The following is a 25773-nucleotide window of genomic DNA, read 5'->3' as shown; positions in this document are numbered from 1 at the left end:
AGAAATTAGACCTAAACACATTTACCACTAGAAGCAATCATGCTTGCCCAAAAAGCCAGAAAACCCACTTCTTCTGCAACATCTATTACTTACTTACGTGCTGCTTTGGAAAACATTGTATTTCACAGTCGTTGGCCTGCAAAACAAACTATCAGTTTTAGAAAGAGACTGTTATGTGCAATGCAGCAACATCAATCTGGCGAATATCCATATGTGAGTCAAAAGGAGCATGAATTTGGGTGAAATGTCAAAAAGACACAGCTCAGCCACTCCTAGCTGCTAACAGTTCTTTGACAAAAGAAAGACCGGCATTCTCACAGGCAGCGACCTGGTGGTGCTTGTTGTACAGACTCCTCCCCCTTGCTCAGGTATGAAGAAAACAGGAAACATCAGGTAAGTGGGTGGAGCTGAGGAAAGATGTGTCGGTAGGCAGCAGCAGCATGTAAGTAATTAGATCCTAAAGCAGTGCCTGCTTCAAAGTCTGCGAATTTCTGGAGTGAGGTTAAAACAACTTCAGGTAATTTAAGCGAAACAGAAAGTATGACAAGAGGGGAAGAATGTTGCTGGGGGAGTGTTGTCTGAGCATTCAGCTCTCTATAACCACCGGCAATGGGCTGTTAATGAGAGCTTTTTGAGTGGTCTGCTTTAAAAATTGTTTGTGGAGCGTCTGTAATGCAGCACTTAAAACTAAAATATGAACATTAGTGTCTATAGAAAACCTTTCACAGTGTTATGCAATATACAGTAATGGGGAAACAGTTCTGTGTGTGGCGTTCTTCCTGTATATGGTATGGCCGTCTTGGTGCCACCCTCCTAAGCTTTAAATTGCCATTTCTCAGGAAATTAGGGGAAGTTTTTAAGTGAGTGAGGCTAAAGATTGGTGTTGTTTGTTCTGAACTGTAATTTGGCAGGGAGAATGCTGTGTAATAATTTAGTAATAATGGTCAAATAGATATGTTTGTTATAGATCTATTATAGCTCATTTGCAAACCACTCAGAGTGCCTTATATTTTCAATGCACATTTTATCTACACCCTCAGTTTGTAATTTAGGTTAGACTGTGAGACAAAGTGGCTAGCCCAGTGTTACCTAGTAGAATCTCAGACCTTGGCCAAGTCACTGGTTGTCAACCTAGGGTGGGTTGTGCAGGGATAAAATGGGGATGTAAGGACTATATATTCCGTTTCTGAGTTTCTTGGAGGAAGGGTAGGAAATAAAGGCAGTAATGCATTCCTGTGATGTCTGGGGCTGAAGTTATCATCTGAATGTCTGGAAGCTACTAGGGCACTTACCTCTAAAAATATTTGTTTTATTCATCCATTGAATCCTGTAATTTTCTTCCAAATTTTTCTTTTTTCTTTCCATGTATGACTCCTAAACACCTGAATCTTTCTGTTTAATCATTCTTTCACACTCTACTGCACAGTTCTATGGGAAGACTTAAATAGCTGCATGACATCTGAACCTTTCTCCTGAACCCTTTCCTTGGGGAAAAATTACAACCTTTCTATTTTGTCTCACTGTGTCTTTGGTTCCCTTGTGAAATATTAATGCCAACTTCAGCCATACATGCTTACCGTCTCCCTTCAGAAATGTCCTGAAAAAGACACTTCTGCTATGACATTTGACAACCAAACCTTGAATGATGTTTTCAGAGAATTTCACTGAAGACAGTACTGAAGTAAAAATGATAGACAGTCTTGTAGCACCTATAAGGCTAACTTGGGTTGTTTGGAATGAGCTTTCGTGGACATAGTCCACTTTTTCAGATGCTCAGAACACAATGTTTAAGCCATAGGTTTATATGCATACTGGTTCTGTTTACAGGGGATGGGACAGAATGATACATGTTGTAGAAAACAATCATTATATTACTAAACTGATCATAAACTTTCAAAGGATCAAACTAACACCACTTTCTTCTTTGAGATTATTACATTAAGGTGAGCCCCTCAGTATTGTTACAGGATACAAATTGCAATGTGCCCTTCTTATTTCAAAACCTGTCTCATCTGTCTAGAAGTTTAATTTGTTGAAGGTAAATTTGCCCCTTGTGGGGATATTTCTGATAAGCCTTATGATATTCCTTGACCTAGGCCTATAGAGCAGATGACTCATCAAAACGAAATGTAGTCTACCAGTTGTGGATTTTCACCTGCCAATGACCTGGAAGCTCTCATGCTTTTGTTCTGCTTAGGAAGCAGTGGGACTAGGCAATTGGTTGAACCCCAGTGGGCTGTTTTCAGCTTTAGTGTATCCTATGTTGCACGAGGCAATTGTAATACATTAATCATGTAGAAGATGTTAATGGAATGCAGATCCATGTCTCTAATTGTTATGTTGTCACAACTTATCTATGACAGTCTTTAGGAGCATGTGAAGTTATCACAGATGTTATTTGAGCAGTGTAAAGAAATTGGTCCAACCAGCATGTATGGAAATCTTTAAGCACATATGTCATATAAAGAAGGATTGGTGCAGAGTAAATTTGATCAAGCAACCTGGTGCCCTCCAGATGCTTTGTCATCAACATCAGCCAACACAGTAATGGAGGGATATGGGAGTCTAATGGACTCAGAATTTATGCCCCATCCACTTGATTTTCTCAGGATGGTATGCATTCACTAGATGGAAGAAAAATGGGCTAGCTCTTTCTAGCCAGGGTGGAAAAGACTCTAAAAATTCAATGTTTAGAGTTTATTTTGTTTTCTCACAGGGCTTGTGCGCATGCTTTTAATTACACACGACAGGTAGAAACCCAGTTGGGTGTTTACTAGCCCCCAGCTCCACGGAGCAGAGATGCAGCAGTAAGTGAGATTTTTCTGATGATTGGCTGTCACACAGCACTTAGGATGTTGGTAGAAAAGCACTGGCCATGCTTTTAATGTTGGCAGCAATACTCTACAGCAGTGGTCCCCAACCTTGGGCCTCCAGATGTTCTTGGACTACAACTCCCAGAAGCCTCCACCACCATATTTGCTGGCCAGGATTTCTGGGAGTTGAAGTCCAAGAACATCTGGAGGCCCAAGGTTGGGGACCACTGCTCTACAGGAGTAAGAACATTGAAGCCACCAGATAGTATTTATTCGGGTGAACTCACCTCAGACAGAGGGGAACATTCTATCCCCGTCTCCTACTTTTGTCTTTTTGCCACCTTTCTACACAGAGAAGACAATGAACGTGAAGAGGGGGAGCATCTCCAGTTTTAGGATCTCTCTGTGTGAGTTGGGACCGTGCATACTTCCTTTGTAGATTCATTACTTCCATGTGTGGAAGGTCAACGAAACCATGTTTATGATGAGTTTACCTAACAGGGAACACCTGAACAAGGCTAGGAAGCTCCAGGGACTAGGCCCTGCTACTGAGCCATGACCCTTCCTGAGTACAATCACGTGCCTTACTTCATGGTCTCCCATCCAGATATTAACCTGGTCCAATCCTGCTTAGGTTTGAAAATCAGATGAAATCTGGTATCTTCACACTGATATGGTAAAGCAAAAAAGTATACTTTTCATAAGTGTCTACAACAAACTGCGTGTGTCATTGCTGTGGCAATATCCAGTCCAGGCGATCTGCAGCTAGACAGTGAAAGATCACAAACACTGAGAATAACCCGGTGGTGATAAAACAGTACCTTCTTTTATGCCAGGGATGTTCTTATTTCGACACCACAGTATTGCTTTCAAAAGTGTCACTTCTGTTGTATTATGAAATAAGGCACTCTGAGTGTGCTGTTGTCACTTATTAGCCATTCAAGTGATAGAAGTTGTGTTATTTTGATCCTACAGACTAACAGGGCTATACGTCCTGAAAAAAAAATCTTTCCTACTACGTTTCCTATTAATGGATAGGACACCTGCCTACAAGATAAAGGGATTGGTGTTTTTATATTTTACAGGTGAGTGCTGAAGTCTGGGAAGAATTCTAAAGTCCTACTTCCACGAGACACTGTGACTCTGAAGCTAGTAATGTATTAATGTGGTGCAGTGACCTCAGAGCTCTGGCTCACTAGAAGCATTCCCCTCATTTTTTTTTTCACTTAGAGATTGATAGGGAACTGTAGTTACTTATAAGCTCATCATCACAGCACCATCAGCTGCCTGCATGATGAGTCAGGCTTTAAGCAGGTTGAGGTGACTTTCTCAACAAATGACAACAGTGAGCATAGTGACCTGCTTTTCAGCCTCCTGCTGCCTCTTGTTTTGTAACAGAGGGCACAGCCTCCTGCTGCCCGTATGAATCAATCCCAAATTTTAGTGTATTCCCTTCAAATGTATCTATTTGGATAATTTCTACTACAGTATTTTTAGCTCTTTGGTACTGGATCCTATATCCTCTTCTCATTCGTTGCACTATAATTCCTATGATCCACCAGCTCTCAGTATGCTGGAAGGTGATGTTAAAACTGCAGTGAAAACAGCATCTGGAGAACTTGACAATTTCCAAACCCTGTTATGACAGTCTATGCATCATTTAAACTTCACTGGTGGCTTAGGATGATGGCTTTTCAGCTGTCTATTGTGACTCTGTGGTGGCGGCCATAGGAGATGAGGGGTTTGGGGAACAGTAGTGTAGAAAGTAACTTTTCCAGACTCTGAGAAGGAGGCTGAAGCAGTTGACATCCCTCTCCTCCATCAGCTGGATAATGCTTTGTTTAATAAGTTTCCATGGCTCCTTAAATGCATTTCCTTTGTTCTTTCTTTCTGGATTAACTAACCTCTTATCTCTGATCCTTGATTTGAAGTAACAGGTAACAAAGTCTTGCAAACTGGATGGAGAATCACTCACCCACTGCTATATCCCTGGACCTGGAGGTTCCCCAGCCTCCCGACATGCAATACGATTCTGAGATAGCACACAGTTATATTTCCCTTTTTCTCTCTGGTAGAGATGGGCACCAACCAGTGATTCATTGATTTGGCTGATTTATTGTTCATCTCAACAGGTGCTTGGCACTTTGGGCGCCCACTCAGAGGCAGCACCATGGCTTTCTGGCCCTGCCTCCTCTGGATGCTGCCTCTGAGTGGGTGCCTGCCAGAGGAGGCAGGGCTGGGAAGTGCCAAACACCTGTTTGAACAAAAAAACAAACCAGCATGAACTGCTGAACCAGCAATTCATACCCATCTCTACTCTCCGGACACACACTTTGGTCCCCTGTCACAGCTGGATAACAAAGATGTGTCCTGAGGGGGGAAAAAAAGGAAAAAAGCTGTATGGTCCCCAAAAATCACACAAATATAAGAGTAAGTGATAACTTTTCTTGGACCACTAAATGAATAAACTGCAAGCTTTGTGGAGGAATCCTGTGGACTTTTGCCTGCTCTGCAATTGCCTGTGACTCAGATATCTGTAACTGTGCTGCAGCTGTGTGTATAGTAAACCTTGGAAATGTTAATTTGACCTACAATTCCCACAAATTTTCCAGCCAGCTCCGTTGTATGCATACAATTGTACATAAGAGCAGCATTTTCAGGGGTTCTTTCTAAAGCTATAGTAAAACACCTTTGTGAAACATGAAAGTGGAAAAAAACAGAAAGAGGAGCTCTGACTCTAACAACTGTGCACTGGATTTTGAATTTGCCTGCACAGCTGCCAATTAAATGCTGCTGCAGAACACTCGGCTCAGCAGGTTATGGTGGCAAGAGGCCTGTCTCATGACCTTCTCCTGGTTTTGCGCAGCATGGAGCTGACAGAGGCACTGAAGCTTCTAGAGCCTGCACATCCCTCTAGGACTCATTTGGTCACTGACTTTGGTAGGATAGAGAAGTTAACCATGTGGAGCTCTCCTCTCCTCTGTGCTCTGGGAGGGAAACCATAGTCCTCCTGGGACTCCCTGTAGGATCCAACAGGACCTATGAAATGCTGGGGAAAACAATCAGTTCTCTTGAATTGCTCAGTAGAGGTGGGTTTTTTTCTAGGCAGGGAGGCAAGGTCAAACTGTCCCCATCTTGCTGGGTAAGAAGCTGCTTTCTCTGGTTGTGCCTGTGTGTACATGTGTCTGTGTCTGTAAAAATAAAAGTATGTATCTCTTATGTTCTACATTTGGCAGAGGAGCATGAGTTTTGTGTGTGTTCACGTACAAAAAAATCTCTTGATTGTTGTTCTTGTGAGGCATTCAAAGATTTCTTCCTTAGATATGATGGGTGCTGAAGGGAGATGGTAGCTTCCCAGGACATAAGGGGCAGTATTTTCTTGCTTTCTTCCCTCTTCCAACTACTGTGCTTCAGAGTGCCACAAATATTGCGGTTGTGTGAGTGTCATGCTTAATTATAGATTATTACAATGAGGACTTATAAAATTCTAGGCTAGCTCCCAAGAGAGTCTCACCAATTCTTTCAGAATTGTCATGCTACAGCCATTGCCAATAGTACTCAATTACAATGTTTAGTCAGATAAAAGGGACATGACCAGTATGTGGCACATGCTTTCATCTTAGCCACTTGATTGCTTGGTTCTTATTAATTACATGCTGTTGTGGTGATTGTACCTGGTCTTTATGGAAGTTCAACTCTGAGGGAAGATATGGACCAGGCAATGTCCAGGTTAGCATGTATCTTTGCCTATGACCTCCATTTGGTCATGTTAAACATTTCAGTGACTCTCGAAATCCAGAATCAGTCCAAGACAATTTGCTCCTTCGGGCAACAGGGAATGTGGGATCTTTCCTTGGTGCATATAGAAAAGCCAGCTGGAGTGCTAGTTGTGTTTTCTTCAACACTGGTGATGGGACAGTGTCATCCATGGCATGTGCTGGCAGTTGACCAATTTATGGTATTGAGGACAGACACAATACACAGTGCTGTATCCTTCAACACATTGGTGCTTCGCTCCAGAGCCTAGCACCTGAACTAGCCACTGTACAATGCCTTAGGTAGCGTTGGCCCTGCTTTTACACCAGGCTCAGACCTCATATTTCTGTCACTTCCCCATACTAATTAACTGCATTTATTTTGTTCCTTGCTTGGTTTTTGTGGAGATCTTAAATGCTTTGTGAATTGTTAAATCATCAGTTTGTACATCTAGGCCTTTCACCATCTAGGTCTTTGGGAGTTAGGGCTGCAGTTCTATGTATCCCTGTTCTCATGAAAATTGTGTTGAATTAGGTAGAAATCTGCATTTTATTTTTCTTTGAACACAGACATGTATGTAAATATTAGGGCACCGTGTGTTTTTCCATGCCACATTTCATGTAATAAGGATGTACATGAAGATGGTTTTACAAGTCTAGGCTCCTCTGCAAAGGTCACAGTTGGGGCATGAATGGCTTAGTGAGACTAATAGGCATAAACAGAATTTATTTCATACTCATCACACATGAATTTAATATGGTTTATATATGGTTGAAACACCTGACCGGCCTTTGCATAGTCTACTGGAGATAACCACAATTGTCCTAGAATATAGTTACTGTACCTTTAAAATCAACTATATATTTTTCTTAATTAATGTGTGGCTGTACATTGCAAGATAAATTGGTGCAACACACAGGAAGTTACAAAATACGGATATGTCCTGTTCTATGCAAATCAAGGATACTACTGTATATCAATCAAGTCTCTGTGATGTTGCTTCCTCATTTGTGCCCTTTTGTTAGGCAGGTAGGAGTTATAGAGGTGCCAAACATGGTTTAGGCCCTAAACTTTAGGGTTTCCATTCAAATGGGCTCATATCAATGAGAAATGGGAATAGCATTAATGTGCATTAATGGCTAATGGAAGAACCACTGTAATTGCTGTCTTTGAAAATTAGCCTCAGGCAAACACAATCAGTTATTTTCTACAGAGAAGGAAATGTTATTTTTTAGACTGCAACTCATCATAGTTTTGACAACTGCTTTTCTTCATAATGCCTTATTTCAATATAATAGTACTATTTTAGTTATATATTATATTATTTATGAAGTGGGAACGGTTGTTTACCTTTTTATTATTTAGGAGTACCTGAAATAATCTTTCTTAGGCCTGCTTTCAAGCAACTTTCCCTGCATCATTTACTGTTCTGCTACCATCTCCCTTCATCACTGACACCTGAAGACTATAGAAACTTGCAAATGCCTTACTCTCATGTATTCCCAAAAAAGAAAATTAGAATTACATTTATGCTAATGTTTTCCTGTGTCAAGCAAAATATACGTCTTCCTGTCAACCAAGTGGAGATGCATGGAGCAAGACTGATGGTACCTTGGCTTATTAACAATAGTTTGCTTGTACTGAAGTGTTCCACATATGGATTAGGTATCTGGCTGTGGAACCAGAGGTTGGGAATTTAATTCCTCACTGTGCCTCCTTCACAGGGGCTGGACCTGATTATCAATAGGGATACTTCCAACTCTGGAGTTCTAAGGTAATGATATCAGGTGTCCACCAACACCTCAAAGCTGGACAGTAGACTGAGTTTGCACACTGACCAATGGGGTCCAGTCTTCTCCATTTTAGGAAAATGTATTTACCGGTATATTTAAATAGTAGTGATTATTCTGAATTATCTATAGCTGTAGTCCTCAGCCTTCAATATCTTATTAACTACTCTGTCAAACAACTAACTTGTATGACAGAGACCAATATCAAAACACAACTGTAGCATTCAGCCCTGCCCTCACCTGTCCATCACAGCTGGGCAGTGGAACATCAGCCAATGAGGGGACGGAAGGTGGTGCAGAAGGGGGAGGAGCTGGAATATATAAAGGGGTGTATGATGAGGGAGAAAGGAGATTAGAGAGAGATTTTGTGAGAGTGAGTGATGAGTGTGTCTATGGGCCTGTGAGCCAAACAGTCAGTGAGGGAAGAATCTGTGTGTGTCAGTGAGTGAGAGACCTTGATTAACATCTTGTGATTTACTTACTTTATTTTGTTAAACCAATAAACAAGTTTTTGTTTTGAAACAACATTGTCTTTTTAAATATTGGATAACATTGGTGGCAGCAACTGAAGAAGAAGAGTGAGCACTCCTGGAGGCCTGAGTTGGTAGAGGCTTCAGCGTGCTCGCTACAACGACTTTCACCCAAGAAGAGCATTTCTATATTTCTGTAAAATATAGAAATTTAGAAATATAGAAATAAATACATTTCTATATTACTGTATTTATCATTTTATTGTAAATTGCAAGAGCATAACAAATATGGTAATATTGTGAGTAAGCACAAACAAACTTAAACAATTGTTTGTTGTGGGTTTTTCGGGCTCTTTGGCCGTGTTCTGAAGGTTGTTCTTCTTGACGTTTCGCCAGTCTCTGTGGCCGGCATCTTCAGAGGAACAGGAGTAGGAACTCTGTCCGAAAAAACAGAGTTCCTACTCCAGTCCTCTAAAGATGTCGGTCACAGAGACTGGCGAAACATCAGGAAGAACAACCTTCAGAACACAGCCAAAGAGCCCAAAAAACCCACAACAACCATCTGATCCCGGCCATGAAAACCTTTGAGAATACAAAAAACAACAATTCCTTATTAGCTGAAAATTATAATACTACTGAGCACAAAAGAACAACAGATAACCCCTGACAGAAGCAACCAAGATATCAAAAGGTCACCAGTGGAAGATAACATGCATAATCCCAGGATAGTTCTTTTGATGCTGCAAAGCCCTGCCTTTTCCAGTGGGTGTCCACTCAGAGGTGGTACCCAGAGAAGGCAGGGCAGGGAAGCCAGGCCACTGCCTCCAAGTGAGTTCGTGCTGGAGGAGGCGGAGCTCTGAAGTGCCAAGCAAACTGGCACAAACTGCCGAACCAGAGATTCACACCCATTTTTAATCATGACATTTGAAAGATAAATGTTTCTCAGATTTTGCTTGGTGTTTCTTGGCCTTTAGGAACAAGCATATTGTTCAGATTTAGAGGCTAATGGTTCCCAAACTTAGTGCATCATACCTTTTTTTAATTTTTTTGATAACACCTCATGTTTTTGCTTTTTCTTCACCTTTTACTTTTTTAAAAAAATCATAATTTAAAATTTAAAACAAGCACAAACACCTAGTTTATTTTAGCATTTTAAATTATTATTTAAAAATATTTTAAATTAATTTGTGGTATGAAATTAGAAAGAAAAACCGCAGTACTATTACAATAAAGTATAAAAGACCTAAGAGTAACAGAGTTCCTAACACAAACACATAAGAACTTGGAAACTACCAAGCAAATCTGTCATGAAAAAGACAATGTAGACATATGGGGAAGCCTGGAAAATGTATTTGATTCTTCGAAATGGCCAGGTTTAGCCCTGTAGCCTGAGGGTGTTCCCTCTCCCTCATGTCCCCCTGAAAAACAAGATGTAGGGAACCAAGCAAGCATTCTGAAGAAGGATTTCTGGCTTTATATCATGTCTCAACCATCCATGCCTTGGGAGATAAAGCACTAGAGATGGGAGTGAACCAGTTCATTCCAGTTCATAAAGGCAACAGCTCAGGCTTCTCTGCCCTGGCATCTTGGCTGATCTCCCACTCAGACAACAGGGCAGGGCAGAGGAGTCTGGGCTCTTGATCATGACTGGGAGATTAGCCGAGGAGGTGGAAAAAACAAGCAAGCTGTGTCTGATGCGTGGCTGATTGGCCGAGGGGGTGGAGGAGGGGAGCAGCAGTAACTGTGCTGCCACCTTGATGAACTGGGACAAATTGGGATGAATGGGTTCATGCCCATCTCTATTCTTCAGCACTGTTACTTTCTGGAAGTGCTATATAACTTCACCAGTACACAGCACAGGTTTCTAAACAGCTCACCTATCCTTGTTCTTTGTGCTTGTAGCTACAGACAATGAACTATGTGGGTCAGATTGCTGAAACCGTATTTGGCACTGTAAAGAAGCTGTATAAGGGTCTCAACCCTGCCACCCTGACTGGCTGCATTGATGTCGTTGTGGTAAGGCAGCCAGATGGCTCCTTACACTGTTCACCTTTCCATGTGCGCTTTGGGAAGCTACGTGTTTTGCGATCCAGTGAAAAAGTGGTAAGTGACTTCAGCTATATGGGGACAGTATCGGTGGAGGGAGAATCTTTCAGTTTCATTTTGTTCTATTTTCAAATGTACTTAAATCTTAAGATCTTTCCATCTCAAATATTAAGAAATTTGCAAATTCTGGTGAAATTGTTCAATATTGAATTGAAACTCTCTTGTGTCTTCACTGTCCAGATTAGATAGGTACATCTTTTCCTAACATAAAGAGGATTGTGCTGTGCCCCCACCCCAAAGATGAAGTGTCTTCAAGGAGAAAAAAGGTGGTAACTCTAACTCAGCAGTAACATGACCAGATACACAGAGATTCAAAACTAGATGTTTAAAAAGTTGAGCATTGATTCATTGGGTAGACAAATCTCTCATTTTTGTTTTCCCCTGGGTTGGAACTTCTTGAAAAACTGAACTGAACTGAAAATTATCATCCATCCTCAGATAAGGCATATCCATATAGTATTTTCTACTGAAATCAATGCTTAATTAAAGGTGTGTTTAGGATCGCAGCCTGAATGTTGCAAAATTTGGCCTGTGGAATATGTATCGAATACTCAAACAATCTTTTTAATATGGCATGATGTGTTTGAGATTTTTGTGAATATCAAGAACATATAGTTTCTCTCCTCCAGGCTTATATGAATGAGCATAAAGTCACCAGATGCATATTATAAACCCTGAAACCAAAATGTTGGAGTCTAATCACACCTGCCAAAAGATCCCCAGTTATGCCAATTCTTTCCATATCTCTGTTGATATGGAGACAACCAAACTTATGTAGGTGTTGAATATTTTGGGCCTCTGGGATTTGAGTTTTGGTTGCATTATAGATCAGTTATTGATTTAATCTTCTTTAGCTGGTCTCTGAAACTGTCACCAAATATGAAAAAGTCATTAGCAATTTGCTTCCTTTGTCTGTGCATTTCCATGTTCCTCCAGTCAAAAATCCAACATGCCTTTGAGCCCAAATTTGTTATCAATTATCTCCTGTGACTTAAGAGCTATGGCAGAACAACCCCAATCCCATAATAATATATATAGAAGCACAAACAGTTAATGTGCTGTGTGTTGGGGCTGACGTTGTTCTTTGTGCTTGTGGTTACAGACTCAAAAGCAATAAACAGTTTCACAGTGAAGCATATCATCACACATATACCTTGTGCAGTCTGTATACTGCTAATTTCTAGGTTTAAAAATAAAGTACTGTGCAATTCTGCCAAGAGAATTTATGCTGCAGAAAGGTGTGACTGTTCTATGGGGACATGCTCCTGGTTTTTTGTTTGGTGGGGGAGCTCATGTCATTTTACATTGTTCCTGAGCTTTTCAAATAAGGTACAATATGTACTTTAACCTTTCTAACTGTTTCCTTTTTCCTCAAAATCTTCAGATCTCACTTGTGAAGCTGCTGGTGGTGGTGAACTCAAGAGAGGGATGCAATTTATGGCAGGAATTACAATGCAGGACATGTTCTGTCTTGCATATGAGGGCAGTAACATGAATGTAAAAACAAAAACAAAATGGAGGCCTGAAGGGGTGTGTGGAACCCATTCTTTGAAAGAGAGGTGGCTATTCCACTGATAGCTGCTTGTGTTTATCTCCCACCTCAGTGCCCAGCATGTACCATTCTAAGTTTGCAGTATTTTCAGTTAATTCATATGTCCATTAATATCGGCTGTGTTTTGTTTTAATCTCCTGATGTAAAATGACGCAACTTAAATCAACCAAGCCATAGGGTGGACGTTGATGCTTTTTTCCAAAAATGAAAATGTATATCACCAACAAAAAGATGAAAGATTGGCCATTTACAAAAAAAAAATCTTCATAAATTAATTCATAAAGGGAGAAGCAAATTCAGAAGTGATACATGTCATTAAAAAAAAAATAGAACACCTCTTCAGATTCCTGAAGCATCTCCAGATTCTGGTGTCGAACATGTTTAGGGTGCTGTCTGTGTACAGTTGAACCTTCCCTGGGATATTTTCTTTGCAATTTTATGCACATACCCCCTCTCATCTTCTTTGTAGGTTGACATAGAAATCAATGGGGAACCAGTCAATCTGCAGATGAAATTGGGTGACAATGGAGAAGCATTTTTTGTCCAAGAATCAGAGGAACAAAAGGTAGGCTGACTAGAGAGCATTAGAGCTGGCATAGATACTTTTGCAGTTTCTGATCCATCAGGACTGTGAGAGGCAAAGTTACACAGTGAAGTAAAACAAGTAAATAAAAAAGGAGTCTCAAAATAAATATTAAGCAAATAACGTTCATGGTAATTAGTAAAAATCAAATGGCCAATAGAAATGCAGTTAAAGATTTAAAATAGAATGGTGAGGCATATTGGCAAATATAAGTACTCAGGAAGTTGATTGAATGAACAGTGGGATCAGAACCAACAAGAAAACTCAGAATATGGATGGCTCAGAGCAACTTCTTAAAATCGAGGAATGTAGCATGCACATCATATGGTGTTACTTGCATGGAATGGGGTTTTTAAAAGATGGAAGCATTTGAGATGTTGATTGATGTCCAGGATGCTAAGAATTTCTTGGGTCAGGAAGGTGACCAATGGAGAAGTTTAAAGTGAGTGAACACTTCCTTTTAATTGTTGTAAGCCGCCATGGGCCCTTTAAGGAGAAAGGTGGGGTAAAATATTTTCTATGAATGAATGAATGAATGAATACTCATAAAATACAGAAAGGTACAAAACTTCAGTCATGTAATAATAACATACAGACTACATAGATTGTTATGGTTGATCATTCGTAGTAAAATAAATAAGAGAAGCATTTATTGGCTGGATGCAATAGACCATCAGTGGTTAGAATTATCGGAGTCAAAGACTAAATAGTTGTGCTATTCCCTGTAAGAGGAGTGGGGGAGGAAGGCACTTGCAGAAGCTCTTTGATCCATCATGCCAAAATCTGCAATAACAAAGAAGGAATAAATGTTGATTGTGTGCCTTGTTCAGCTCAAACACTGATATGAGACAAGAAGGAGTTGTGAACATTTTCTTCAACTACTTTTTTAGTGCCTACTGCAAAGATTAGGCAGGTTGATGCCTTACATGCACAACATTATTGTATTCAGGTTGTTCATATACTGTAGCTTATTAATCCCAGTTGCTGACTGGCCATAGGCAAGCAACTGAGCTGTTTCCTGTCCCACAAACCCTTGTGAACCATACCAGTCTGTTCCAGTAAATCCAAAACTGATCAAAATTACACTACTGGTATTCAGCCATAAGTGCCTAGTGATCATCCAGTGGGAATGCACAATCAGTGGTTTACAATATAGTGTATTGCAATAGTCCGTATGCACTGAAAACCCTTAGTTCGGTCAAAATAAGGTGGGTACATATGTATGCGTAGATATGCGTATGAGAGAGAAAGAGAGAGAGAATTGTTGTTTGTTTAATTTCTTTGGGCAGATCTTTCCAATAGGAAGATTGACGGAGGCATCTTGGACCACAGAAATAGCCTTTGAAGGGTCACATGTGGCCCAGAAACTGCATGATGCTTACTTCTGAGGCAATGTACAGTAGGCTGGCTGTGCTATATTGCAAAAATGCATTACGAACCAGCAGCATGTAGCCCACTAAGCAAGATTTACACTTCTTCCCATTGCTATGGTTTTCTTGGGAAGCAGAGGCTGCAACTTCACAACAAGCCCTAGTTCTCCAACAGTTGGCAGAATCCTAGTATGTGCTTCTTTTTTGCTCTACAGTCATGGAGGTTCAGTTTGAATTGGATCCATAGAATCTGGTTTCCCTTGGTGTCAGACTTCAAGGTTTTACAATTTTGATCCATCCTTATGTTGCCTCTAAGCTTCAGTGGTATTGTTTTTCCTTTATGTATGGTTTCAGGAGACTCTTCCCACGTCTTTGTGTACATCTCCCATCCCCTCTGAGAAAAGTTCGGATGCTGTCACCAGATCTTCCAGCTTGTATAGCAACCCTGAAGGTTTGGGCTCAGACACAGCTTTCCGTAAGAAGAGACGGAGAAAGAAGAAGCCAAGGAAGAGGGCATCATCTGCAGATTCAACTTCAGAAGAAGAGGGGACCGAAAGTGAGCAACTTCTGGAGGAGAAGAGGAAACTGTTGACTTTCAGGTGAGTTGGCTAATGCTATTGACTTCCAGATGAGTTAGCACATTTTGAACTACCAAAATGTGTGAAATTGTTGCAAGTGCCAGCTTTGGTAAATGTTATTGTTGGTTCACGGCTGGATAGGAGAGAACAGAAATTGGTCTGTTAGAACATATGCAGAGGTGATAATTCTTAGAATTCCTTTGCCATTATAGTCTCTACTCATGCTGCCTAGAGGGTCTGGGAGTTGTGGTCCATCTGCTTATGGAAATAATGATTTATTGGCCTACCAATGGTGGGAAATAGCTTGGAACATCTTTGGGAGGTCAGAATCATTTTGATGAAACCATACTTTTTTGTACCTAGTAGGAAGCATGTGATAATTTTGGGTGATACTGTACACAGTGAAAGATAATTGGCACCTTGGGTTGGAATTAGAGGGTGAATTGGTAGGGGAGAGATAAAGAGCTGGATTGAAAGCACCAGCAACAGGAAACAAAGGACTCAGAAGCCTCCAAGATAGGACTTGTTCTAGGTGTGTGAAATGTAGGTGTATGTCTGTTGGCTGCCTCGGGGATTTGTGGAGAATTCTGGAAGCTGGAGTCCAAGCCCCTTCCAAAAAACCCACAAAACAAATGGTTTGCCCCCATTAATTACATAACCTGATTGTTTAACCTGTAGCAGACTTTCTAAGCATAGGGTCCCCAAATGGTGAAGTACAGTCCTCATCATCCAGGTCAGTGAACAGGCTTTCTGGGGATGATGAGCACAGCAGGACATCCGGGGAGACTTGGCTGGGAAAGGCTGCTTGTAGAGGGTATCACATGCAAAAAAGTATCCTTGAAATCTGGAACTTGAACTGTTTCTATTCTCATGACCACAGTTGTTTGAAGAGCCAATGTGCCCTAATTATGGAAGCTTCTTTTTAAATATGGCCCCCATATGATGTATGATCCCATTTTATCTACTTTTCCTTTCATTTTTCTTACCAGCAATACAATGTATTATTCATTCACTGATGTTCAGAATGAAGAAGCTGGGACTTTGCAACCTCAGGAAGCCTATCCCTATTCTGATGGAGAACTGCCTCCTCTGCAGAGGTAAACAATAACAGTAGATGATGCAGTGGGACAATCTAATGTGAACCACACTGGCTTTTTAAATGAACACATGAATGGGATGTAGAAAGCATGTCTGCTGACCTTGTTTCCAATATCTATGAAAGCGTATCTACACTACAGAATTTATAACAACATGATACTACTGTAATTGTCATAATTCTGCGTGGTGGAATCCTGGGATTTGTTGTTTCATCAGATATTGGAGATCTCTGCTGAGGAATTCTAGTGCCATTTCCCAAATTACAGCACAAAAACAGAAGTACCTTGCCAGACTACAAATGCAGGATTCTGTGGAATGGAAGAACAGCAGTGCAAATGGTATCCCATTTCTATAGCTTTGTAGTGTAGACACACTCCATCTTTATTCAGGCTGCTGTTTCATTACATTTGTCCCTTATAATGACTTCTTGGTTAGGACGGGTTTTATCATGACATTGGCTGCCAGATAAGTCGTCTTCCTTTATCTTCTGTTCTCAGCCTTTCTCCAAACTGCTCATCAGCTCCAAAAAGTGATTCTGAATTGGAACTTCGAAATCCTGATCTGCTGCATGGCTCCGAATCACATCTGCACTGGTCATGGGGAAGATTGCCAGAGGTGAGTATAGGAGGAATGGAATATCTCTTGTGTTATACAGAATGGATTTATTTTAAGACTGGCCATCAGGAAAAGATCTGCGTGTTACATCTTTGGAATATGGGCAAGATTCAGCTTCTGATGTGCTACCTGTAATATTATGCTTGGACCCTCATTTATTGACAGGATAAAATAGGGGAAAAAACCATGTATGCCACCTTGAATGAGGGAGGGAGGGAGGGAGGGTAGGTGGGTTCGGGTAGGTAGGTAGGTATTTGCAATGCAAGTGATTGTGTTGCAAAGTGATTTAGACAGAGAAGTTTTGTATATGTTTCAAGTCATATGAGATCATTTCTCAAATCCTTTATCTGTGGTTATTAGAGATGGGTGTGAAATGTTTTGTTGTGCTTTGGCCTGATTTGTCGGTGTGGCATTCCCTCTTCTGTCCACCCTGGCTGGCTTCCCCACTCAAAATTCAGTGCATGCTGGCTGGGTCCTCCTCCTTCTCCAATTCAGACAGAAGCCCAGCCTTCCATTCCTTGCTTTCTCTGTCAGCCAGCAACTCAGATGATGATCCTTTTGATTCAGCCATTGATTGGTCGGCTTCTGGAGGAGGCGGGGAAGGGAAGCCGAAGCTCTTGCCTGGACTGGAGCACCAGTGAATAAGATGGAGATAGCTGGCACACGTTGAATGTTGAATTATGAGTGGGGAAGCTGGTGGGGGGGGAGGGGGAGGGAATATGCAGGACCTGTGATGCTTTGCCAGTGAATCAGGCTGAAGCACAATGAAGTGCTTTATGCCCATCTCTAGTGGTTATTATTTAAATAAAAGAATTCCCTTCATTCCCCTCTGTTCTGACATTCTCTTATCTGCAGAATTTTGTTCAGTTTAAATGTCTATTCTGCTTGAATTGTCAGTTCTGGAATGTGACAAATGGGTTATGCGCTTGTGCTTGCAACACTAATAATGAACTAATCAGCAAACTGCAACCTCCAGCATTTGTATATTTGCAGGAGTGGTTGCAAGCAACGTAGAAATAATTGGCCATACTAATTATAAGTGTCTACTATAATTGCATATCTGATCTCTGAAGAGCACTTTAATTTGTTACATCTCATGTTGTTTCACTGGTCTGTAACTCAAGAATCTTTCCCTTCTTTAAGGTGAGCAGATCAGAACGAGTAGATTCAACCAAACTCTCTGTGAGTGTCTCCACAACAGCAACCATCACCCAAACAACCACCACTGTTCCAGTACGTGAGACAACCCATTTTGTGGCCATTGCTGGAGGCTCAGAAAATGATGTGTGCTTAGTGGACTCTGATAAAACATCATACTCTCCAGTTGTTCCTATTATTAGGCCAACCCCTGTTTTCTCTGCTGGAAATGGTTTTGCAGAGCAAGAGGCATGTCCCTCCATTCAGGTGCTTGACTGTAATCTAGAGATTACTACTAGCCTTCCAGAAGATGGTCGAGGTGGAGCAGGATCTGCAGAGAATGAAGGAATGACGTTCATTGAGGAGACAACTGGAAAGACTGGGTCTTTGGAGGAAACTAGCTGGGCGGACATAGAGCCTTGTAGCAGCCCAGAGGTCAGACAAGAGAAAAGGAAGAGTAAGTGGAGATTGAAAACTATTACAACTTCTTATAGAAATGGCAATACTAATAATAACTGTCTGCTAACAAGTCAATTCGCACTTACGGTGATCTTTTTCAGTGGTTTCTAGGTAGAGAGCAGTCGGAAGAGGTTTCCCATTCCTTTCTTCTGGGGATAGCCTGGGACTGTGCAGTTTGCAAAAGACACACGGGTTGGCTGTTAGAGATGGGGTATTCATATATGAATATCCCTGCACAGCTGAAGTTAATGAGGGTCCAGACCCTGGGGGTCACTTCTGAGTGCTGTTCTTTTCTTAGTCGTCTAGCCACTCCAGGCAGAGGGAGGGAGGATGAGTCTTCGTGCAAGGCTGCTGAGTGGCTAGCCGAGCGGCACTCCGAAGCGATTGGAAGGAAGAGAGGGGCCACCGGCGAATGTGTGAGTGGATGGTCCAGCCCCAAGGGCTGGACCCTTGTTAACTCCAGCTGTGTGGGAATATATGAATATATATGAATACAAATACCCCCATCTCTACTGACTATACTTGCAGGAGCCATAGTGGGGAATCAAACTCTTAGCCAACTAACTCGTTGAGCTATTTAGCCCACTTTACAAATGGGATCCCACAATCTAATGTTGTAATGTGTCCTCAGTAAAGATGGAACAAGCATTCATAAATGTTCTTGTCCATGATGAAGGAAGTTTCACCACATCAGTCCATCCTACTGAAAAACGGCCAACCGCTGTGACATTATTTTTGAAATGTGCAAAATATGGAAAATTCTTATAATCTTTCCCAGTTGTGGGGTGTTTTTTTATTTTTGTTTTTACTTTTTTCACCTTCTCCTGGCTGAACAAAATTAGCAAAGCTTTACATCCTGAGTCCCTAGCCCTGTGAGGCTAAGTCCCTAGTATTGCATAAGACATTCTAGCAAAAACTACATCAGTTCTCATCCGTTTTGCCTTGGCTCTACTCCATACTCTTAGTTCTACCAATTGCAGGAATAGATCACATGCACCTCTCAAGAGACTCTTCCTAAATAGGAATTCAAGCCATGAGCCAAAAACCCCCTTCCTTAATTTAGGTCATGACTAGGAAAATATCTTAGGGGGGGATAGTTCTTTTTGTAGTTGTTGCTTTAAACCCACAGCATGGACTTTTCATCTGTTCTTCCATGCCATTTCACTCTTACACTCTTTTTCAGCAAGCTGCTGGGAGCAGACTGTAGGAAAACATGAAGAAGTCTAGGATTTTCACTATTGAGCAACAGTGGGCATCTTGTACATGTGTACATGCACTTGTGTACCATACATGCCTACACATACAAACACAAAAATAGTTTCTTTCTTGATCACTCTTAGTGTAAACCCAGAGTTTCTTTCTGCTAACAATGAGATTGTGACTTGATATTATTATTTCTATGCCCTGAAAATGCTTTTGATTGTGGAAGCTCATATTACTGTTTATGGTCATTTTGTCTTGAAGACCTACATACTTGTACTGTACATACTCAGGGGGTTCCCCAAGTATGAGAATCTAATAATTTGTTTTTTGATGGCTCCATTATTAGAGCAAGCAATTGTAGACATATGCAGGAATTTCTTATTGAAAGCAGCTGTTAATTACAACTTTTGGATCTCTTTGAGGTTCTTTGAAGAGAAGCCCTCATCTGGGACCTACTGATATTTATTTAGAAGATCTCTCGAATTTGGATGCAGAACAATTAGCACTTTATTTTCCCAAAAGGTATGGTTAATGATGCTGGTTTGACTATAACATTTTACAGACCGAGGAGATTTTAGCAATCTTTAATCCAACTCTCTGCTCTTAGGACATGATTTCTAGATGACACAACTCTTCTAATCACCATTCTCTGCACACATTCACCTTGTCAATGCTGTTCTTCAAATGACGTCCATAGTTTGGACATCGTGATAAATTGCAGTTAGCCAAAACCAGAAAGGCTTCTTACTTCATCATAACTACAGAGGAGGAGGGGATCAAAACTGGGGAAAAAATCTTTTTTGAAAGTGGAATGCAACACTCACGTTTCTTGTGTGCAAAATTACAAAACTTTGGGGTTCACTGTTGTGTGCAAGTTACTACTGACTGTAGTATTAACATGATCATGTTCTGATCATTAACTGCTAAGTGAACAGAAGCAGCTTCAAATAATGCAGCACCTGGGTTATAACAATGCGTTTATACATGCAGTCATATGAAAAAGAAAGTTTTGAATTCTGTGGTTTTACATATCAGGAGGATGTAATAAAAATCATCTGATCCTTAGCAGGTCTGAAAATTGGGTAAATGCAACCTCAGATGAACAACAACACATGACATATTACACCGTGCCATGATTTATTTTGCAAAAATAAAGCCAGAATGAAGAAGCCATGTGTAAAAAACTAAGTACACCCTTACTGCGCCCATAAAAATTAAAAGGTTAAGTAGCAGTCAGGTGCTATTAACCAAATGCCCCTGAGTGATCATCATCAAATGTGACCACCTCTATAAAAGCTGAAGTTTTAGCAGTTTGCTAGTCTGAAGCATTCAGGTATGTGTTAGCACAATGCCAAGGAGGAAACACATCTGTAATGATCACAGAGAAGCAATTGTTGCTGCTTCTCAATCTCAGAAGGGTTATAAGGTTATTTCCAAACAATTTAAAGTCTGTCATTCTACAGTGAGGAAGATTATTCACAAGTGGAAAACATTCAAGACAGTTGTCAATCTTCCCAGAAGTAGATGTTCAAGCAAATTTGTCCTAAGGTCACACTGTGCAGTGCTCAGAGAAAATGCAAAAAAACCCCACAAAAAAACAAACAAACAACCCCCACACACACACATGTTACATCTCAGATTTTACAGACCTCTATTAGCATGCTAAATGTTAAACTTCATGACAGTACAATTAGAAAAAGAATGAACAAGTATGGTTTGTTTGGAAGGGTTGCCAGGAGAAAGCTCTTCTCTCTAAAAAGAACATGGCAGTGTGCCTTAGCTTAGCTAAGTTGGATCTGGACAAACCACAAGACTTATGGAATGATGTTTTTTGGGCAAATGAGACCACAGTTGAGACATCTGACCAAAATGCTCAGCACCATGTTTGATGAAAACTAAATACAGCATATCAGCACAAATCCCAATTGTCAAGCACAGTGGTGGAGGGGTGATTATTTGGGCTTGTTTTGCTGCCACAGGATCTAGGCACCTTGCAGTCATTGAGCTGACCCTGAAATCCCCTGTATACCAAAGTATAGAGTCAAATGTGAGGCCATCTGTCCAACAGCTAAAGCTTGGCCAAAATTGGGTCAAGGAACAGGACAATGATGCCAAGCACATCAGCAAATCTACAATACAATGGCTGAAAAAGAGACGAATCAAGCTGTTGCAATGGCCCAGTCAAAGTCCAGCCCCCAACTGGATTGAAGTGCTGTGGCAGGACCTTAAGAGAATTGTGCACAAACAAATGCCCACAAACTTCTATGAACAGAAGCAACATTGTAAAAAAGAATGGGCCAAAATTCCTCCAAAATGATGTGAGAGACTGAAAAATCATACAGAAAATGATTACTTCAAGTTATAGCTGCTAAAGGTGCTTCTGCAAGCTATTGAATCACAACGTGTACTTAGTTTTTCACATATGATTTGTTCATTTTTGCTTTGTTTTTGTAAAATAAATCGTGACACAGTATAATATGTCATGTGCTGTTGTTCATCTGAGATTGTATTTACCTAATTATCAGACCTGCTAAGGACCAGATTATTTTTATTATGTCCTGATATTTAAAACCATAGAATTCAAAGAGGGTCTGCTTTTTTTCCACATGACTGTATTTAGTACTGTTGGGCAACATGTGGGCCTCCAAATGTTGTTGGAATGCAGCTCTCATCATCCTTATGAATGAATGAATGAATACTTTATTACGGTAAAAGACCAGTAAAATCAAATCAATTTAAAATACATATATATAATTGTAGTTTCATAAAATCAGGCAGAGTTATAATATTTTCAGTTGGAACATAATAAAACAACCCCTACTTTCCAGTTAATAACAATGTACAGTGGTGCCTCACTTGATTATGTTCATTCGTTCCAGTGAAATCACTGTAGAGCGAAAACATTGTTAAGCGAAATAAAAAAGCACATTGAAATGTATTGAAACCCGTTCAATGCATTCCAGTGAGCTGAAAACTCACCATCCAGCGAAGATCCTCCACAGGGGCGGCCATTTTCAGATGCCTGTACAGTGAAAAATGGTTCCTAAAAACAGCAGGGAGCCAATTTGTACACCCGGCGGCCGTTTTGAAACCTGACGATCAGCTGTTTTTAGATCCTCGTAATGCGAAAATCAGTTCCCGAGGCAGGGAACCGATCATCGTGAAGCAGATTTTTCCCATTTAGACCATCGTTTTGCAATCACTTTTGCGATCGCAAAAACCTAATCGTCAAGTGATTTCCTCATTAAGTGAGGCAATCGTTAAGTGAGGCATCACTGTATATCCTTAGTATAAATAAAACCTCAGCCAGTGTTATATTAAAAGCATTATGTTATCCATCTAAAATCGCCTACCTAAACATCTGAACACAAATAACCATTGCTGAAGCACAAAATTTGGCCACTTGTCTCGTAATATAAGGGGTATTGTCAGAGAGCAGCATCTGTATATAATCCTCCTCTGATCTCCTGGGAGATTTACAGATAACAGGTAGTAAAAGCTCCATACATAGATCCTGATAGCAAGTACAGAAAAGGAGAAGATGACTAACTGATTCAACTTTATCACTGTTACAAGAGCAGAGATAATCTGATGTAGGCAAACCTCGAAATCTTCTATCCAGAAGCTTAGAAGGAAATACATTGAGCCTAGCTAGTGTAAAAGCCTTTATGACTTTAGATGACATAGTGCTAACTAAATACGAGGAGGTGATAAAAGCAGATTTCTTAAGAAAGTTAGACTTCCCTAACTGGCCAACATGCTCCTGTAGTTCAATATTCCATACCCTTAATTTCACCCCTTTGATGGCATCCGTGAGACCCATTGCTATAAGTATACTGGGAGAAAAGCCAATTTTCAATATCTCTTCAGTTATACGCTTCTTCCACTGTGACTGAAAAGAATCTGGTAGGATCAGTGGGGCCAAGCCTTCTAATGAAAAAATCAGCTTAAGCCAGTGTTTTACCATAAGGACTCTGGCTAATGCTTTAATGGATATTAACCCAACCTCTAAGCAAAGAGCCACATTGGAAGTACAAGGTGGAACTTCAAGAATAGCTCTCCCAAATTTGGTGTGAACAATCTCCAGATGTCGTAAATTAGCAAGGCAAATATTTGAGAGCCAAAAAGCATTTGTGAAATAATCCTGGCCTTAAAAACATGTATCGCCGATGGAACATGTTTACCCCCATGAGTATAAAATTTTTTTGTTAGTGCTACAGAGACCATTTATGCTTTATTCTCCTTCTACTAACAACCATAACCTTGGTTTTAGCATAGTTAATTATTAGTTGTTTTTTATTGCAGTAGGAAGAGAAGGATCTCAAAAGTCTTCTAAATCCTATGCACGTTGTTGACAAGAAAACAGCCTCATCAGCATAAAGTAGAATTGAAATTGGGTGAGATGCAAGTTTAGGTTGATGAAAATTGGGGTTACTTAAATTTCCAACTAAGGCGCTGATATAAAAATTAAACAAGGTGGGGGCTAGTATACATAGAATGCAGCTCTCATCATCTGTAACTATTGACTATGCTGGCTGGGGTTGATGGGAGTTATGGTCCTACAACATGTGGAAGGCTGTATGTTCTTCACTCCTGATATAGAGGTTAGAGAAGATGTATTGAATTGTGCCTTGTCAGCTTTTTAGAAATTTGGGTATCTATTGTAACTCTAATATGAATTTTAGAATTCTTGTTCATCAACCACTCAGAAATTAGAGTTTGGGAGAGCTTTCCAAAATAATCTGCTTTCTTCCTCTTCCTTACCTTTCCCCAAGACTTAAAGTACATCAGAAACTACATAATTAACTTGTACTGACATTTTGTTCCTTTTCTTCTTCCATTGTTAGCGATGCTGAGCTGAGCAGACAAACACAAAGTGATCCTGGCAGCTTCTCTCAGAACCATGTACTGGCCAGTGCTACTGTTGATAACAGTTCAGACAATATTTTGGAGCCTAGGGCATGCGGCCAGGTGCCCCCCGTTCTCCTATCTGTCTGTGGAGGTCTTGGGGATGATGGGGAGTTATCTCATGGTATGTCCAAAGTATAGACAAGAAACTATGTGTTAGGACTTTTGAATATTCCAGAAAAGAGGTATAGGGTGTGTGTGTGTGTGTGTGTGTGTGTGTGTGTGTGTGTGTGTGTGTGTGTGTGTGTGTGTGTGTGTGTGTGTGTGTGTGTGTGTGTGTGTGTGTGTGTGTGTGTGTGTGTACACCCCCCCCCATGCGCACATGTGCACCTATTGGAGGATGTACACTCGTGTTGGCGTTCTTTGCCAACATCAGATAAAGTTAGAGTAGAAAAGGTGTTGAGTGCTATTAGTGGGGAGAAAGAGAATGCAATAGCAAAAGTTGGAATTCAGTTGCTACTACCATCTAGAGTAGAGCAACTGAATGAATTGTTGGATTCTAAGTCAACATACATATAACTCTGATTTCTGATCTGTATTTGGGACCAGCAATTGAGTTTAGGCAGAGACTGTTATGATGTAACTAAATGATTCAGCAAGAGATTCATGCTGCAGTGTATCATGGTTTTTAAAATGATAAATGCAGTACAGGTTGCCTCAACGCATACTGAGGATGTGGTTCTTAGTGGAGGAGAGTTAATCCTTTCCTGTTGCTTTTCTATTCGTGGTGGTGATTCTTCCAGATTACTCTATCCAGAATTGCTTTTGTTATACAGAGCAACACATATAAACTATCTGGATAGTTTGCCCCAGAGATTCAGTTTGGGAGGAAGAGTGTGTGCTCATGGGTCTTCTACTGCCTTATTAGCCATGCTAAGTTTAGAGCTACCTTTATAATGATGGCTAGAAGAGGTGGATGAGGCAGCTATGTAGAATAGCTTCTTAGCAGATATAGAGCAGATCACAGCAGTAAGAAGCCAAGACTCTTTTGATAGGCTGGTAACCTCATCCAGACATTGCGGTTCCTGGGTGAGGAAATAAATTATGCAAGTTTATATGTGACTGAAAGCCTTTTCCTTCTTGATTTTGCTTAACTGGTATCTAAAAGCTGCAACTTATTAGAAAAGCAAAGGAGAAGAACAAGTCAGTGATTTTATATAGATTGAATTTTCTCTACAACTTATTTAATTCTTTGTCATAAAATGGAATAGTACCTCTGTATTTTGCACAAAAATGAAGGCTTTTGCATAATACACAGGATTTTTTTTTGTGCAAAACCAATTATGAAGTGTTTTTTAAAAGGAAAATTCCCACAATGTGAAAAATGCACAGAAG

General features: G+C 40.5%; 1 protein-coding gene across 6 annotated transcripts in view; it reads left to right on the top strand.

Annotated features, from left to right (window-relative positions):
* Positions 1-329: 329 nt before the first annotated feature.
* The window catches only part of LPIN3 (lipin 3), a 41598-nt gene continuing 16154 nt past the window's right edge, over positions 330-25773 (top strand). The window contains exons 1-9 of one of the 6 annotated variants that reach the window (XM_072996950.2): positions 330-393; positions 10732-10932; positions 12957-13052; positions 14795-15039; positions 16008-16115; positions 16614-16731; positions 17875-18325; positions 19953-20052; positions 24378-24562. In XM_072996950.2, coding sequence (XP_072853051.2) covers positions 10741-10932; positions 12957-13052; positions 14795-15039; positions 16008-16115; positions 16614-16731; positions 17875-18325; positions 19953-20052; positions 24378-24562 — 1495 coding nt within the window. In that variant the 5' untranslated portion in view covers positions 330-393; positions 10732-10740. The other 5 variants (XM_072996948.2, XM_072996951.2, XM_072996949.2 and 2 more) reach the window with 5 other exon arrangements.

Source organism: Pogona vitticeps, chromosome 4 (genome assembly GCF_051106095.1).
Source record: "Pogona vitticeps strain Pit_001003342236 chromosome 4, PviZW2.1, whole genome shotgun sequence".
NCBI classification, from domain to species: Eukaryota; Metazoa; Chordata; class Lepidosauria; order Squamata; family Agamidae; genus Pogona; species Pogona vitticeps.
This window is presented reverse-complemented; position numbering and strand designations above follow the sequence as displayed.